Source organism: Cuculus canorus, chromosome 12, assembly GCF_017976375.1.
Source record: "Cuculus canorus isolate bCucCan1 chromosome 12, bCucCan1.pri, whole genome shotgun sequence".
Lineage (NCBI taxonomy): Eukaryota > Metazoa > Chordata > Aves > Cuculiformes > Cuculidae > Cuculus > Cuculus canorus.
Genome location: NC_071412.1, coordinates 1114093 through 1131987, shown reverse-complemented (window position 1 = coordinate 1131987; position 17895 = coordinate 1114093). Strand labels below are relative to the sequence as shown.

The following is a 17895-nucleotide window of genomic DNA, read 5'->3' as shown; positions in this document are numbered from 1 at the left end:
ATGATGCAACGGTAAGCTGAAATATGTGCTTTGTTCATTTATGAGTCTCCTCTCAAAGCGATTAATAAGCAGTTTCATCAATGGTAACAGTCTGAAGTTGTTTAAAGTTTTAAATCTCAACAGAAATAAAAAGATCAGTATTTGAAAGAATGATTGCCATAAGCCTTTGGAAAAATTCATTTTGTTGGATTCAAGGGGAAAAAAAAGAGCCTCATTTCCCATTAAACACTTTGAATATTAACAGCAGCTACTATCAGCTAAGCCTTTCAGATCATTTCCTAATAAAGGAGTTTAAGTCATTGAAAAAAATATTCCCAGATAATACTGTTAATAAAGAGTCTGAAATTTTTACTTTAAAACATTCAAAAACTAAACCAGCATCTCAACATCGAGAATAAGCCACGTGAAAAGTCAAATAACTACGTCACCTCAAAAAGCTGTGTTAATCTTTGTCCTAGTGGAAAATGCTTTGCTGTTTAACTATTTTAATGAAAGTACTGATTTCAGTTCCCAGTAATTTAACTCTTTGAATGATGCTCGGTGCACTAGATGCAATTCTAGCACAGCTAAGTTCAGGTAACTTTTGCATTCGATCATATCTACCTGCTTGTGTAAGGCCTGCGATGGTTAGATTTTTTTAAATCACTGTAGAGCAGATTTTAGCTAATTTGAAACTGCACAAATAAATGAAAATGGGAAACTTCTTAAACATCTTCAGTGCGCATAAGCAAACTTTATAAATTCGAACATACAGGACTCCTTTGTTTCCTCTGTCAGGAGATAAGATCCATAAAGAAACATTATTGACTGAGATTATTTTCATTTTACGGTTACTGCATATGGAAATAGAAATCAATTTTATGCCACAGTCTTTCATTTGTCACTTGGCAATGCTAAGCACAAGATTCATTAAAAATTACATTTCTACAGCTCTGTATTCTGAATGTAATTTGGTTTAAATGTTATCTAAATAAAAAAAAAAAAAAATTGTGCAAGATACTCCCAAGACCTGGAGCAAAAGATATTTTCCATACCAAGACATTGCAAGGAATTTTGAATCAACACATACCGATGTGACTAGGATTGAAGTTAGATTCAATTAAAAAGCACAACACATGAACAAGTTGAGGAGAACCAGCAATTCTGCAAGCAATAAACAGTGATCGAATATCCAATGCAGTCACCTCTGCCGCTCATTCAGAATATTAACCTTTCAGAGCTGATTCCAATAACTACCACTCCTTTAAACAAACAGGAACAATAAATACATGAACAGAAAACTAACTAAATATGATGGAAACAAGCATATTTACTTTTTGGAAGCGAATGCTTGTCCTTCCTGAGGTGCAAGTTTCAGACCTGATCTGATATTTAAAATGACCCTTTGGAGCATCTCGATTAGGAGATTTATAGATGTAGATAGAAACTTCATGTAAAAGAATCTACATCTTCGCTAAAACCAAGGCTTATACTTCAAAATATTTTTCCCAATGAAGTAAAGTGATTTTTTCAAAGCTGAAAAGCATCCCCGACATCTGTCAAAAATTACAATTTAAGTAATTTCATGTGTCAGCTCGCTTTCCCCAACACTTACATTTCCCAACACAGTAATTTCATTAAAGCTGGTTACATAAACACAGACCGTGTTACAATCACTCGCTCAAGTACAAGAAGGAGCTCACACAGAAGAGGGAGATTTCAGTAATGAGCCTCCCTGAAAGAATTAGCTAAATATCACCGGCGGGTTTTTGCTAGAGAGCCGCTAACAGCATTTTCCAGGGTACAAAGCTAAACTGGACCGTGCCCTGAGCAATGACAGACAAGGAACAAATGACAATAGGGCTCTTTTAGTTTTACAAGGCACAACGAAGGAGGAGATGGAGAGAAGCACGTGTGTGGCTAACTCAAACAAAGTGTTTCCCTACGTGGTTTCTAGAATTCAGTTTTTGTTTCCGGGAAAAAGTTAAAGCTCTTCCATTTAACTTGTGTTTGGAGCTTATAATATACCTGCTTATTTATAGAAGAATTGAAATATTGTCATTAAAACTCCAGCTACAACATTGGTTGTCACTGACTTTTTAAGCTATGAAGTCTGCGAGCTTCCTGAAACGAATCCTCCCCCGAGTCCTCAAAAAAGACTTCATTCAGGAGATAGTGAAGGATGACAGAGCAAGAGACAAAAGCTAGAAAGAACCAGCCCGTGCTGCTTCTCCAGTGCGGAAACTACAATGTTAGCGCTTCACTATACAAAGAAAAAAAGCACAAGGGAGTTGGGGAGACAACTTTTAGTGAGATTTGTATGACGTAAAACAGATATTCACGGAGTCTTCGAGCAACGATTTTCCTGTAGTTACACATTCTAACTTGATTAGAAACATTTCAGACATTGAAGTTGGTGTTTCGTTCACATTACTGTCCCTTACTTGGTAAGAAGGCAAATAAAGGCATCTAAAAATTTAGCAGAAAAAAGCTTGAAAACAATAGTTTAGGAAAAGCAGGTGGAAAAATGGTCTGAAATGCTTTCAAGTGTGCTGAAACTCAATAACAGGGATCCTGCAGTCCGAGGATTAAGTTTCGAGTTCAACTGAAACAGGCTCCCCCCTTACCTTCAGATAAGAAAATTTGAAAACTAGAAAGTCAAAAAGGAAAATTAAAAGAACATCAACTACTTGAACTCTTACAGGTATGGAGGTATTTCTTCTGACGTCGCTTTTCACAAATCATACATCCAAATAAATCCTGAGCCTTGTTTTGACAGCTGTTACACCAATTTATGATATAAAAATGAAATGAAGCCCAAGTTGCAGCATATTCAAAGTCTCACAATATCCGAATGTAACACTGAGCTCATACCCACAGCGGTGCCTTACTTTGTGCTCGTTACAATTATTCCTATCTCACCCCAAACAACGGAAACGAGACTTCAAGCTACCGGGAACCCAGTCCTGTTGCAGCGAGCACAGCTTAGAACGATGTAACGACTGCTGACCTTTTAATCATTTCTCAGCAATAACGAGCCTCCTGTACTCAGAAGTAAAAGTCTCTTCCTTTTTGTGTGGTTTCCCTGAAAAAAAAATATCGGAACATTAATTAAAAAGCAAACTATAATTGACTTATAGTCTGGGTGGTGTAAAAGTAGAGGGTCATGGCTTTAAAAGCGTTCGGTGCCCTTCTCACTCTCAGCCCTTTCTGACTATCCAGGCTTCTACACCAGAGGTGAATATATACATTTAATGACCGAAAGACGAGTAAATGAATATCTACAACTAGAGATTATTTGGTCAAATATTAGCTATTTAGGTAGTCATTTGTTTTCCCCAAAACACAGTTAAAACACACACACAAAATTTTCATTTTAGATACTTGGGCATGTTTTCCACCCTCTGGTTTGCATTTGGTGGATATTTAAATACAACCACCACCAAATCTATCAGGCACCTACGATGCTGATTTGCAGAAGGGCTCTGTTCCAACTGATCTTCCTTTAGTAACTTTGGCCCTTGCAGAGCTGCTCAGCTAAAAGGGGAAGGAATTCTGTAAAAACCAAAAGTCATGGGAAAAAATATAAAGTAGTCCTGTGAGGAAGGAACTCTGAATATGCTTTGATTACATCAAAGCGTGTGCTGCTCAGTTAGGGAAACAGATGTTTATGCAGGCCATTCCCAACAAACAGCCCCAAGAAGAAAAGCCGAGCTGGCAGGACCCGGCTTTTAAAAGCAGTCTTATCGCTCCAATCAACTCGACACCACACAGAGACCCAGCTTAGCAGCTTTAAAACATGTTGCAAAACGCAGATTTGAGAAGGAGCTGGATTAGAATCCAGCAGTTGTGCAGAGAATTGCACAAGAATTGCAGTATTCCTCTTGGAAAGTGTAGAGAAGGCATCACTCAGTAGCTATGGTGCCAGGCTTGAACACCTCGCCTGTAACTCCTTTCCCTTTTGAAGATGAGAAGAGAGAAAGCTTATGATTATACAGGTAATTTTAGGGTTTTCACTTGAAAGGTTACACAAAACCCTTCAGTCTTATATTTAACTGTATATGTTAAAACCAGGAGGTGCATTTTAATAGTGTAAAAAAAAAAAGCACAACTACTTTTTGGCATGACAGCCCCCCCTCTCCAGCGAAAGCCAAAAATGAAGCTGAAGTGGTATCTGTGTAATCCTCTTTGTTTTCAGGGTTCAAAAACTAAAAGGATCTTCAGAAGATGATTTCATCAAGTCTATTTATTAATGCATTTCAAGTTTCAAAAAACCTTACATATCTTTGCACAATACTTTATTTTTTGCATTTTTTAGTAAAAATTTCCAAAGTGAACAAAAAAGATACTGTATAAAACACAGTGGACATGAAGTCGACAGTAGTATTCCATTTCCTCGTCTTCACCTTTCTTTCGGTTTTTACCACATCTTGACTTGCAGTGGAGAGTTCAGTGCACATTTCTGTTTTCAGAAAACATTTAACTTAGACTCAAAATAAAATAGGGCAGCATCTGTCTGCCAAAATCCTACCACAGGATAACATTACAGGCAAAAAATTTACATGTTCCAAAGTCTACCACACTCAAGAAGTTTCTAAGAACTCTTGCTGAATAAAAGTCACCATTTTAGAAATGCAAACCCACTTCCAATCTTTGCACAGTCTTAAAACAAATGTATTTAAAATGACTTAAAAGCAACTACGTACACTCCTAACTAGTTAAGATCATTTAGAATTATTTATATAGTCTATCAGACTTGGGGTTTCATGTACAAAATTTGTCTCTAAACCATGTACAAAAAGCTGTATTTTGAAAAAGTTACCACATACTGTACAAGTTTACAAGGAAGAGATCCCATTATATTCTGTAACATTTTTGGCCTTGCTGGCTTGCGTCACATTATGAGAATGATTGTGTAAACCTTATACTCTTAAAAAAAAAAAACAAATCCAAGAAATAACAAACAAAGGAAGCCTGCCCAACCCTTAGTAAATTTTCTCCTAAGCAAAGCCAGGAAAATTATAGCCATATGCGTCTCTAATTAGCTCGGTGCTTTTGGAAAACAAGCAATAAATATATCACAAGCTTAAACATTTTGTAATGCCCCCTTTCGTCTCCTGCATAGCAGTAAGCACCTTAAGACATCTTTTGCTTCCTCTTTCAAAAACGCCAATTATTTACATTCGTCATAAAAACTTTGGAATGGGACATTGTGCTGTTGAACTTCACTACTGTTACGAAGTGTTGGAAACCTGGTAGTCCTAACTACAATTTTCACTCTGCCGCAGTAGCTGGGCAAATCACTCTATTTTAGTGGTTATCGATCGACAGTATCACGCTGAAATGTTATCCAAGTATCTGACAAATTAAAAAAGAAAATAAAAAACCTACAGCTTTTCTTTCTTTCCACATCCCTCGGAACACGAGCTTAGTTATCATACTGCATGAATATCTGAACAGCCCAAAGAAACTGGTTTTAATAAACAAGTTGAGTAGCAGGCAGAATTTTTCTAATAAAGCATGGAAATATTTCATCTAACTGTTCATTATTTAACTGAATAATCAGACAAATTAAAAAAAAATTATGCTGAGCTACAAGAAATCAGATATATAAAACATTTTTGAAACATTCTGGCATTTGCCGAGTTTGCAGAACACGTGTTGTATCTCTAAAAGACCATTCGATCTCGTATGCTATGTCTTAGCAGCTGTTTGATAAAGATGAAATGAGTGCTTGAAACAACTTTGATCATGATAAAAAAAAGTTTGATTTGATTCAAAATTGCTGTGTAAAGCATCACAGGATCCTTGACCATTACACACCATCATCCTCTGTTATCCTGAGTATGTCAATTAAACAGTAATTTCTTCATTAATAGCGGAAAAGTTTTATAATACAAAGAAACATCCATATTGCAATTCTCTTGTTTACAATTGCACACAAGTACGGGTGTACGTTAGAAATACATGTCTGCATATAACAATGTATATACACGGACAAGTACTGTCTTCAATGCTGAGGTGGTCTAGCTTCCTAGCCTTGTCTGGCAGTTGAAAAATAGTTATTTTCTCCAATTCTTGAGTAAAAGTTTTACTACAGCCATATTTGCCTGCAAGTGAAGAAAATGCAGCAATGAAGACCACGGAAGGGGGAAAGAATCATGATACTCTATGACTTTGTGCCACAAAATTAAAAATATGGAAGAAAAACACTTTTCTTCTTTTTGAGCTGGAAGATTCCCTCATTACAAATTAACCATTTCCACTTGTTTTGAGGGTATATCAAGCTTTTAATTTCCTCTTCAATTTTTGAGAGTTAGACCGGGAACAACGACTTATTAGGTTTTCTTTGGAGTGAGTTTTCCCATTGTAGGCACTAGGAAGAACCAAGGCAAAAAGCTGCGGTCAGCGTCTCATATGTCCCATCTGATAACTCTCTCGGGGCCTTTGCCGCTGGGGTGGCTGAGTGGTTTGTGGCGGTCTCCTCCTTTTTAAAGTGCCTGTTTCAAAGCAAGGTACACATTATTAAAATGAGAGAAAGTTCCCCAGTTGTTGCAAATGAAATATAACTTTTTCTGAAAGGCTTCAGATTTAGGCCTGCAAGGTTTTAAACAGACGATTAACAGCCTTAAACATTTACAGAATACGTTTTATTATCTCAACAGTGGTTCCTCAAACAGACCGATTTGTACAAAACCTATCATGGAATAGGAAGTAAAAGGAATTCTGACTTTAAATTTAGTCTTTGAAGCTTTATTTTGATACGTATGTTATCTGAAAATAAGGCAAGAGTCACAGTTGTATGAATTGTTTCACGCATAAATTTCATTTGCAGTTTTGCAGAGCCAGACTAAGGACTGCAGGTTGGGACACCTGAAAAGTCTCTCTAGAACTAAATAGTTGAGGATAAAACATTTCTCTCTGAATTTTATTACCTGGTGTACTCACCTGGAAGTGGTTTATGAGGAGGCAACTTTGGATTACTGCTTGGAGTATGAACACTGCATATCTTAATGAAACCAGCCATTAACATGATCAAGGCGATTCCCATAAGCAACACTGCCCACCAATACGCCTGAAAACACAAAATTATTTTGGGGGGGTGCTGGCACACATGCACAAGAGACAGTCATTTAACATGGTTTTCCTTTACCTTTTAAAAGTCATCAAAAAGCTGCTCTGAAACACCACTTAAAGACCATAACATTTTAAAGAAAAACGTCCCCAAAGTTCTTACACAGAAAAAAAACCCCACAATTACTCCAGGCTCATTCTATTATCAGAAGAGTATTTCAGCGAAGATACGCTACAACAGAGTTACAGAAGTCTAAAACAATCAACACCTTGCATCAAGCTGACAATGCAGCTCTGAAGTGAAGTTCCATTGTACCTCTCCTCCCAGTTTATTATTAGGGAAGTGTCAACTAATGCAGTGAAAACTACGAAATGCTAGAGAACAATAGTTCCCTAGGAGAAATTAGAACATTCAAATATGAAGAGTTAAAAAGGGAAAACCCAGTAAATTAAAAATGCTAAAATTAACACCAAAACAGACAATGGAGTGAAGAGAGGTATTAATACACAACAGAATCACAGAATCACAAGGTTGGAAAGGACCCATTGGATCATCGAGTCCAACCATTCCTAACACTCCCTAAACCATGTCCCTAAGCACTTCATCCACCCGTTCCTTAAACACCTCCAGGGAAGGTGTTTACTTGTTATTTGCTTCCATTCACTTGAATCTGTCAAACTTATTTTTCTATGGTCAAGGTGCTTCTGGAAGAACTAGTAAACCAAGGTCTGATTAGACTTTGAAGAATGCTGAATTACTGTGTATCTACAGCAACGCTAGGCAACTGTGAACACTTATTAACAAGGAATGTTCCATTAGACTGGTAAGATAAAATACTTACCACAATCCATTCTGCAATATTTTCATATAGCTGCGGATTAAAAATTGCTTTCTTTAACCTAGCTAGAGGGCCATCAGCATCCACTAGCCGACACCTCATAAATACATCACAGTAGCCTTTGAAATCATTACAAGGAGATCCAGGCTGCAAAGTGATAGTTTCACGATGGAAGTGTTCTTCCCACTGTCTAGAGCCCGTACTGGCACAAGTAGTTGGGTCCACTGAAAAGTGAATACAAATTAGATTAATCAAACTGTTACTGTATTTAAACATACGTGCATGAGTAACTTGGTATTCAACTGTTCACAACACATTTGAAAAAGTCAAGTTTCTATTGATAAGCAAAACCCCCAGATATATTGTTTTTCCTACAAATTCAATGCAATGCCCATCTGAAATGAAGTACGAACGCAATCACAGTGTGCTCTCAACAAACAGAAATATAAACACCAGAAGAAGATTCCTTAGGTACCTACTTCTAGAACTGTGCTTACAATTCAGACAAATCTTACTTTTTCTCATACAGCAGACGTGACACAGCTCTCTATCGTCCTTGCCATCTGAACTAGCGCATGTACATTCCTCCAAGTCGTACTTCTCACAGATCGAGCCAGTACATTGCTGTTGGAGATAAAAGTGCAATAACACAAAAGTCAACTGCACTTTTAAGCACACCGACATGAGGGAAGTTATTCATTTTTAATACCTCAAAGCATAACCATAGGTCTAAAGATGCATATAAATAAAAATAATAACTTGAAGTTCTTCTAAAGTTTATAAAACAAAAATCTATTGTAGTTGCTCAATTGCAGCGTTTAGGCTCATTTGACAATTTTTGGAAGGTGATTTACCCTATTTGATTTTTTTAACACCTTTTAGGGCCCTTGAGTACCCTGCAGAACACCCACAGCACTGCAGTTCATGCTGAAACAAAATTACTCAAAACTGGTTAGGAAAATAAATCAAAAGCATGTCTTCAAAAATATTTTCTCTCAAATAATAAACAGCAGGAGAAATTTGGTGGTTTATTCCACTGATGGAAGACCCAGCAAATGAAAATTGAAAAAAAAAAAAAATTAGTGTATTTATAATCTTGTTTCAAAAATCAAGTAACTATATGAGGACAGGCTGAGAGAGTTGGGGTTGTTCAGCCTGGAGAAGAGAAGGTTCCAAGGAGGCCTTAGAGCAGCTTCCAGTACCTGAAGGGGCTACAAGAAAGCTGGAGAGGGGCTGTTCACAAAGGCCTGTGGTGATAGGACAAGGGGCAATGGTGATAAACTGGAGAGGGGAATATTTAGACTAGACATAAGGACAAATTTCTTCACGATGAGAGTGGTGAGACACTGGCCCAGGTTGCCCAGAGAATCTGTGGCTGTCCCATCCCCGAGGTGTTCAAGGCCAGGCTGGATGGGCCTTGGGAAGCCTGATCCAGTGGGAGGGTGTCCCTGCCCACGGCAGGGGGGTTGGAACTGGATGGCCTTTAAGGTCCCTTCCAACCCAAACTACTCTATGATTCTATGACACAAAGACAACCCCTCTATCCTTAAGATGACTCCAAAAACTATGCCAAGCAGTATCATTTGTTTAAAAATCTGGACTGCAGAGAACAGAGCTATACAAGTTACAGCTCTAAGAGGACTACTTTTGCTTGTTTCTGCTTCCAAGTAAACACAGGTCAATTTATAAAAGACTTCCCATCAATATTTCATAGCAACCACTATGGCCTCTTTAACCCAGGAAACTAATGGCACTTTAGAGGAATTCAATACACTTACACATCTGTATTGCATACGCAAAGGTGGAGGAAACTATACTTAATTTAAACCAAAATCAACATGTATTGATAGCATATCTAATTTTCCAAGGCAACAAAATTACTTGATCAAGACTGACAAAAACTGAAAAGATGGAACTAAGAAGTAACACCCTCATATTCCTGATTTTTACAAAGAGCTTTAAATGGAACTTTTTCTCAGACAGTAAAACTAGCGTGACATTTGTTATTTGTTTCTTAATCTTTGGTGTTCCTACACAGTTATTTTGATTGAAATCAATATATCAATAAATCAATATTGAAAAAGAGATGAATCTTCTTCTCTTCTCAACAAAGTATTGAAACCATTTCGCTCCATCACACAGTGCCTTCCAATAAACTGTGGTTGTGAATGACTGTAAAAAAACATACCCCAAACAGGCAAACTTGTGTGTTCCTGTTGCAAACAGTGAAATTTTGTTTAGGCTGAGACGGTGGACAGAGGGCACTGACACCATTACACATTCCTTCTTTTGCACAGTCAGAATCATTTCGACACTTATCCGTCTTCAGTTTGAAATTACACTGTGCAGTACAGCATGGGCCTTGACTGGGGCTAGAGACAGACCGAAAACATGGATGTAAGGAAAAAGCACAAACAATTCCACAACTATTCATCCTGACATCTACTGATATTCAATGCTTCTGATTTGCGCCAAGTAAAATTGTGAATCGAAAGTCCTGTTTTTCTATCCCTTCAGGTAACAAAATGGATATCTTAGCCATATCAGTAATGAACTAAACTATTCGTATTGTATTAGAAAAAAAGTATAAACACATTTTAAATTAAAACATACAGAAAACAACAGCATTTTGAAGTTTGTATACATAAAACATTAAGTTATCAAGTTGGCAAAATTAACCCAGTAATAACTAATTAGTTTGATACCGTAAGTCTCAATATAAGTCAAGATTTATCTGTCACTGATTAACATCCGTAAGAAACGTTTCTCTATTCCCTGCAGCCATACCACTTACACTGTTTAAATAAAGAAGAAAAGGGAAGGAGGTAGGTCAGATCTTAGATCAGAAGTCACAATCAGCATACAAACACATTTTAGGGGAAGGGAAGATTTCTCAAAGAAGCCACATAGTTTCACTGGTTCCCCCCCAACACTTGGGCTCCTTTCTGTCACAGACATCAAAGCCCCTGAGCCCTCTGTGCTGTGCGGGCCAGGATATCTGCTGAAACAGCAGGAAAGAAGCATTTCTCTTTTGAGGCTGCGTTCCAGTACACGTTCCATTACAAGCAGCAGAACAGTGAAGGTTATAAACCATACATAACTACCTGCTTAAAGCTAAGCTTCCTGAGTTCTCATCTCAAATTGTTCTGTATCTCAACACTATTCACTGTGTGCTCCTTAGTGTTCCGCGGATATGAAAAGACAGCACAGACCTTCTGTGGGTCAGGATCTATTTTAAAACTACTGCATGCTAAAAAAGAAAGATCACTCACATCACACATGAAAAAGACTAAAAGATATGTGAAGCGGCTGGATAGAAACCATCATTTTCTTAAAATGTGTTTTAACATGTTGTTTGTGTGATCCATTTTTACCCTTGGTTTTGCTTTACATGTCTTTGGAAACTTCTTTGTACAGCAATATTTTCAATCTTAACAGAACTAGAAAAAAGGGAATCCTAAACCAAAACCGACACGATTCACTTTCACGACCGTTCCAGCAAGGCAAAAAGCTAGACCACAGTCAGATGAGCACAAGAGAGCAAAGAACAGAGGTGGTGGTGGCACCAGCCTTATTCAGAAGGAAAGAACTCCTCACCCTAAGTGCAACATAAAATGTCAGAAACTGGTTATAAAAGACAAAGTAAAGCCTTTATTTTGGCAGAAATAATAAGAACTTTTGGGGGGAGGGAGGGAACCTCACTCAAAATAATTGCAACTATGAATTCACAATAGATGGCCCTTCTACCATGTCAACCCTACCAAATACATTTTAACAGTAGATACCACTTTAACTTTCACTCCCAGGATGACAAAGATCATTCTTAGGGCTCAAAAGTTTAATTAGAACAAAATTATGTATGTTGTATTAAAAAAGTTAAGCTGGTTTAGACTTAGAAGGACCATTAATTTTTCTCTTCATCTTTGGCCAAGAGTCTAACCAGACGTTAGATTTACATCTGTGTCTAGAGAGGAACAAAAAAGCGTGTGTGTGGGGGGGAAACTACTTAAGTTTTAAGATGAAGTAGAAGTTTAACATCTATCTAAAGTCATGGAACTAAAAATTAGAAGTTGACTCACTTCACTGTAAGTCTTATGATCTTTAAAAGTTCCTCTTACAAATCTCTGTGTGCACAACACTGCCAAGATATAAGGTGACTTAAAAACAGTTTATTTTAGTTTACAAGCATTAACGAAAAAAGCCATCAAACAACCTTCTATTCAGCAATGCCGTAGAAACAGCACTAGGATGGGATCACTCTCCATTATCCTTTGGGCAATTAATCCTTTCCTGTACAAAATGTAGAACAGTATCCTGGCTGCGTTTTTCTGAATCGTACAGTTTTTGCAAGACTTCCACACAACACGTTGCTGATAAAGGTAACAGAATTTCAACACATTTTTCTGCACTCAGTTTTATGATGTTAACACTGATACAATCCAGTGCCACATAATGCTTTTTCACAAGCTAAAGAACAGTCACCTAAGGGGAAGCAAGCTACAATTTGCACCAAGAACAACACAGCATAATGTGTTGTTCACATTATGAACAACACAGAATTTCATAACCAATTTCATATAAGAATATGAAATTCTCACTCACTGTATAAAGCATTTTACAGACAATAAATACTTCAAGAGTAATGCAGGTAAACAGATCCAGATTCTAAAATACAACTAGAGCTACCAAGAAACTCCTAAAAACAAAGTGTGCTGTAACAGACATGCATGATACCTGCAGAATTTGCCTGGTTTTAACTTGCACTTTTTATCTTCTGGTTGGTTTGCATCATAACAGCATTCATCTTTACATTGGTCACTGTATCCACAATCACACTGTTCTCCTTGTTCAACCAGTCCATTACCACAGATGGGCTGACCAGACTCTGAAAAATACCAGTATATTAATGTACAAAGCAGTACAAAGAATATGCAAATAGACTTATAAATGTTAACATTCACTCGCAACAGCATCCAGCTAATTGTGACTGAAAAAACCTGGTCAGGATGGGCTTCAGACTAGGGCTCAAGTCAACTCGCATTATTTGCTTGCTACCCAGCTTAGTCGTTTCTACAATTCATAGAATTTTAAGCCTCTGAGTAAATGGCTTGTGCTGGTAATGGTGAGAGTGGATAAGAAATCAGGAATGATGAGAGGAAGTTGTCTGCCAAGCCTCCAGCAGAGTACTATCCTTTCTTGCACTTGTCCTCCTCCGAAGTCTGAGGCCCTTAAGGCAAAAGCTGACAGTGCTGGGGTGAACAACTACCACTCCTCCAAACCCCAAACCTACTCGCTGCACATTCTCTCCAAATTTGAAAGAGCTCACATACCACATACTCCAGAAATAAAATTCCTGCAAACCCCTTTCTAAAAAAATGTCTAAATAGAACTTCCTTTATTTAAATTTGTGCTTTTCACCTCCCGTCCTTGCACTGTACATGACTGAAAAGAGTCTGGCCCTGTTTTCTTTACTCCCTCCCACCAGGCAGCTATAAAGAGAGACAAGTGCCCTCCCCCTCCCGCCTCCTCTTCTCCAGGCTAAAGAGCCTCAGCTCTCCTAGTCTCTCCTCGTATGTCGGATGCTCCAATCCCTTAATAATCTTTGTGGCTCTTTGCTGGACTCACTCCAGGATGTTCATATCTTTCCTGTTTTGGGGAGCACAGAACTTGAGACAGTACTCCAGGTCTCCAACTCTTTACTTACAGAATATTGCAATAAACTAAACCAAAAAACAAGATAAATAAAAAATTAAATTGAAATATAGTAAAATAAATTTCTAATTAAGCATAATAGTAATAGCTTAGCCATTCTGCTTTCAGGATGTCTAAATACATACCAACAAAACAATTATTTCTCTTTTTCTCAAGAACTTGGCTGATATTTCGAATGCTACAGATAGAGAACTTGTTGTTGTTAAGTTTGTCCCCAGATGTAGCTCTTGCATACATGATGTAATTGCCATTTTCTTTCTGTCCCAAGTTCTTGGACTCTCCTGGAGTGCACTCCATTCCAGAATCATGCTGCAAAATAAATATTTTAAAACTATTTCTATCAAGACAACTTCTCTTAACTTCTTGCTGTCTTTATAGATGTGCAAAAGTAACCTGTTCTGATAACCTTAACACAGCGAGAATAAAAGGTTCATAAAACGTAACCACCATCTTACACCCTAAGGTTTCTTGGAACACGAAAGTATACAAAATACAAAGGTTTGTTTGGGGCTTCCGCCTCCCCCACAACAGTAGGAAGTATCTAATTTCTTCAGTTCTAGCTTATTTTCATTATTTGCAAAGTATACTCCAAGTGCATGTCCGGGAACAAACAGACTCAAAAAGGCTGCCACCTCCTAAAAAGACTGCCTTTATGATCAGAAAAGGGTAATAAGTGTTCAAAACAGCAGTCCATTCTTTTTGTTTGTTTTGAGGGAGGAGCAAAAAAGATCTTTAGGACAGAGAAATCTGTTTCTGTCAGCCAGTGATTACATCTACACAGTATCCAACATGAGGAATGAGAGTCATTAGAGGTTGGCATACTAGCCATTAGCAGATAACACACTAAGCTGTCAGTGCTCCAATGCTGATCTGATGCATCCAGCTTCCCAGAAACACAACCTGTCTCCAAAAGAAGCAGGCAAAATTTAAAGTTTCACCATAGCTGTGAAAACTAGATAATTTATTATAGTTTAGTAGAACACACACATTTTCATATATTTCCCTGAATCAAATGCAACTTAAGAGTAAAATTAAAAGAACCATCTTCCAGGCTGATCGAACAGATGTTTCGCTCAGTGGGACTGGTTTTTCAGTTTCATGTGCTCATATTTTCAGTTATACTCGGAAGGCTCATTCCCACTCAGAGCAGTGTATAAGGGATTTTCTCAAGACACATGAAGAAAGCATTCACATGTGAACATCCATTTTCGAAGAACTCGTCATTCCTGTCAAATCTTGATTTCATTTTACATCCAAGAACAGAAAGCTTATATCCTTCAGTTTAAAAAGGCAAAAACTCAAAACCAAAGCCAAACCAGAAAACTTTGTTCCCATCTCTAGCAAAACCAAAAGCCTTTTGAATTCAGCTTGCCACAAACAAATCAAGTCCTTAAGTGACTGCGAGACAATCTTGCTCTCAAATATTATTCTTGGTATTTTAACACTCTCCACAATTTTCCTCAGCAGATTTTGAAGTACAAATAATTAATCATAAAAAAAAAAGCCAGTTCTATCTTCACTTGTTGAATAAAGTGTCATCTTAATCAATTTTGCATTGATTCTTCCTCCTCTCCAGGATAAACTAAAATACATTTAAGATGTGTGTGACCCACACCTTCAGTAAAAACCAGGGAAGTTCTTAGGCAATAATAATATAGTCCCTTTGTAAGGGGGAACTAGCAGAAATAAACAATTCACAAAATCTACTGTTACACCGTGTTGTCATAGTCCTAAAAGGGCTTAGTTTGGCAATCTGGTTTTTGTTTGTATGCAATGCGCATGCACATATGTACATACAGTCATGATTCTATTTTCCTTGTTTATAAGAAGTAAAAGCTCCATTTGCAAATCATGCACTTGAAAATACTTGAGAGTTAACAGATCAATAGTAGTACTCACAGGGGAACCAAAGTTATGCCCGACCTCATGAGCAAAAGTGATGTGAGAAACCTTGGGAGGAACATGAGAGCCATAGTTCTGAACAGTGATGATTCCAGTGTTCAAAGACTTCTTCTTACCGTCAGAATACAGTTTGCTCTTTTCACATATTCCACCAGAGCTCCCTACATTTAGACAGAAGTACAACAGTTAGTCACTTAAGAAAAGATGTACCGTGTTACTTTTCTAGTGACATCTAGAACAAGAAACAGCTCACCTCCTCAGTGGACGCTTACGGATTAAGTTCTTCTGCGTAATTAATATTAACCCAACTTTGAAAGTAGATTAGATTTATCCACACTAATGCTCTCAGCACTGAATGTATACATTCACACAGGAAGTTAGCTGTTTCAGAATAGCTATTAAGTAAAAGCTATTTGGGGCTTTCACTGCACAGACAAGTCCCGATTTCATCGTATCAGTAGCACAAGACTAGCAGGCTGCAGTGTCCAATACAGGTAGTCTCCACCTATATCCCATTTGTATTTCACTAAGTAAAAAAACCCTCAGTAAAATCACAGGAGATCTTCTCTCACAGCAAGAGCATTCATATAAAGTGCCTAGGATTAGCTATATATCCTCGTCAGCAAATCTGACTCATTTTTCCACAGCACAAAATAGAGCTGAAAATGCTTTGATGTGTGGGTTCATCAGACCCATAGTTAGAAGGTCAACAATCAAGACCATCACATTTACCATTAGGAAAACGTCTCAAAATTGTAACTCCAATTTTAACATTGAGCATTATATCAGTGTTCAAAAATACAGCTCTTCTATTGCTAACATAAATGGTGTATAAAAAGTTTCCTTGCTTTCTGAAGTACAATAATTTCATTTTAGTGAAATATCCCATTTAAGCTATGCCGGTATGCGCGTTATGAAAATCTCTCAAAGCAACTTAATTTTTCTCAATTAAATTTAGTTTTGGAAGCAGTGTTTATGGAATGCATATTCCAACTCATCCTGTGCTTGCTCAGTCTCTACACTTGACTGGTCAGAGACCCAGTTTCTTATTTACAAAGGCCACCAGGGTATTATTTTTCCTATGGTTCTTCCACAGTCATTAAGTTTAGTCTGCACAGGACCCTCTAACACGCCATACCCATGGGTCCAATTATGTCTCTGAACACTCCATTAATACTTATTTGAGCTTTCTAACCTCCTAAAACCAAAGTCTGAGTGACTGTCATACCACGACGGTTTTCCACCTAGCCCTAGTACTCTACAACCAACCTATGCTTTAGAGGAAAGTACAGAAGTAAACGAAGTGAGGTTATAACGGAGAGCTACACCTCATGAACAGTTTCATGTTTCTGCCACAATTGCCTGAATTCTGTTAAAGCTCTTGATAATGTTCTGATAAAAGCACAAGGCTCTTGCGAAGTCTCACAGAACCGGTTCCTCTTGAGACTAATTCCTTACTACAAAGAAATCACTCAAGAAGAAACATGGGAAGACTCTGCCTCCTGAAATTCTGACTTTCAATTCTGTGAAAGCTTTCACAATTTGAAATTCGTGCCAATCTACAATTAAAGAATTAGTATTTACTCAAATTTAAAGACTAACAATTTTCAAATGTATCATTTTATACAACTAGTGCATCCTATAAAACTAGTACGTGCAGGACAAATGTTTCAAGATGCTGCACACATGAACTTTTTTCTTCCTCTTTTTAGTAACATTAAAACACACATTCAGACCCCAAAACCACAACTAGACTGAAACCAATGACAAGTAGTTCAAGAAGAGTTGCACAATTATTCTATCTCCCAGAAAAAGATCTCACTGAATTAACTTAAAATAAACTAAATATCCTACCAATACCACCTAAAAAACCTAAGCATTCTGCAGTGTAGTTGTACTACAGAACATGAACAGCATAAAGCTCTGTTTATATACAGCAGAAATAAATTGTTTCTTCTTTCACTTCACTAGTCACTCATACCTGTCAAATAAAAAGCCATTCAAATAATACCAATTTTGTCTAACAAAAGAAGTATTGGTTTCTGTCTGTGTGCTGTCAATTTATATGACACAGTTTCCACATTTCTTCTTTGTACCTACAGTACTTTATCTCACGGTGCTGAAGGTCTGAATATAACTACCTGAAGGAGCTCCAACCCAAGCCAGACCAAGGACTCCATCATCAAAATCACGGTCTGTAAACACGTAGGCCAAGCAATAATCATCATGGTTCTGTTCTGAATTCAGTTCCAGAAACTTTTCCACACCAATGTTTGGAAATCTGAAGGGATTGGAAGAGTCCTTCTCATCTACTGTCGTGTTGATCTAAAAGTAAATTGAAACAAACTGTAAGACATGATTCATTTGCACTTGACTTGCAAATACCAGC

At 37.5% G+C, this 17895-nt stretch overlaps 1 protein-coding gene across 1 annotated transcript in view; it reads right to left on the bottom strand.

Moving 5' to 3' along the window:
* Nucleotides 1–4207: 4207 nt before the first annotated feature.
* The window catches only part of ADAM10 (ADAM metallopeptidase domain 10), a 52251-nt gene continuing 38563 nt past the window's right edge, over nt 4208–17895 (bottom strand). The window contains 10 exon segments of the mRNA XM_054077619.1: nt 4208–6393; nt 6396–6479; nt 6928–7054; nt 7896–8116; nt 8408–8516; nt 10081–10264; nt 12627–12777; nt 13730–13913; nt 15504–15667; nt 17648–17831. Of these exon segments, the coding sequence (XP_053933594.1) occupies nt 6356–6393; nt 6396–6479; nt 6928–7054; nt 7896–8116; nt 8408–8516; nt 10081–10264; nt 12627–12777; nt 13730–13913; nt 15504–15667; nt 17648–17831 (1446 nt within the window). The 3' untranslated portion in view covers nt 4208–6355.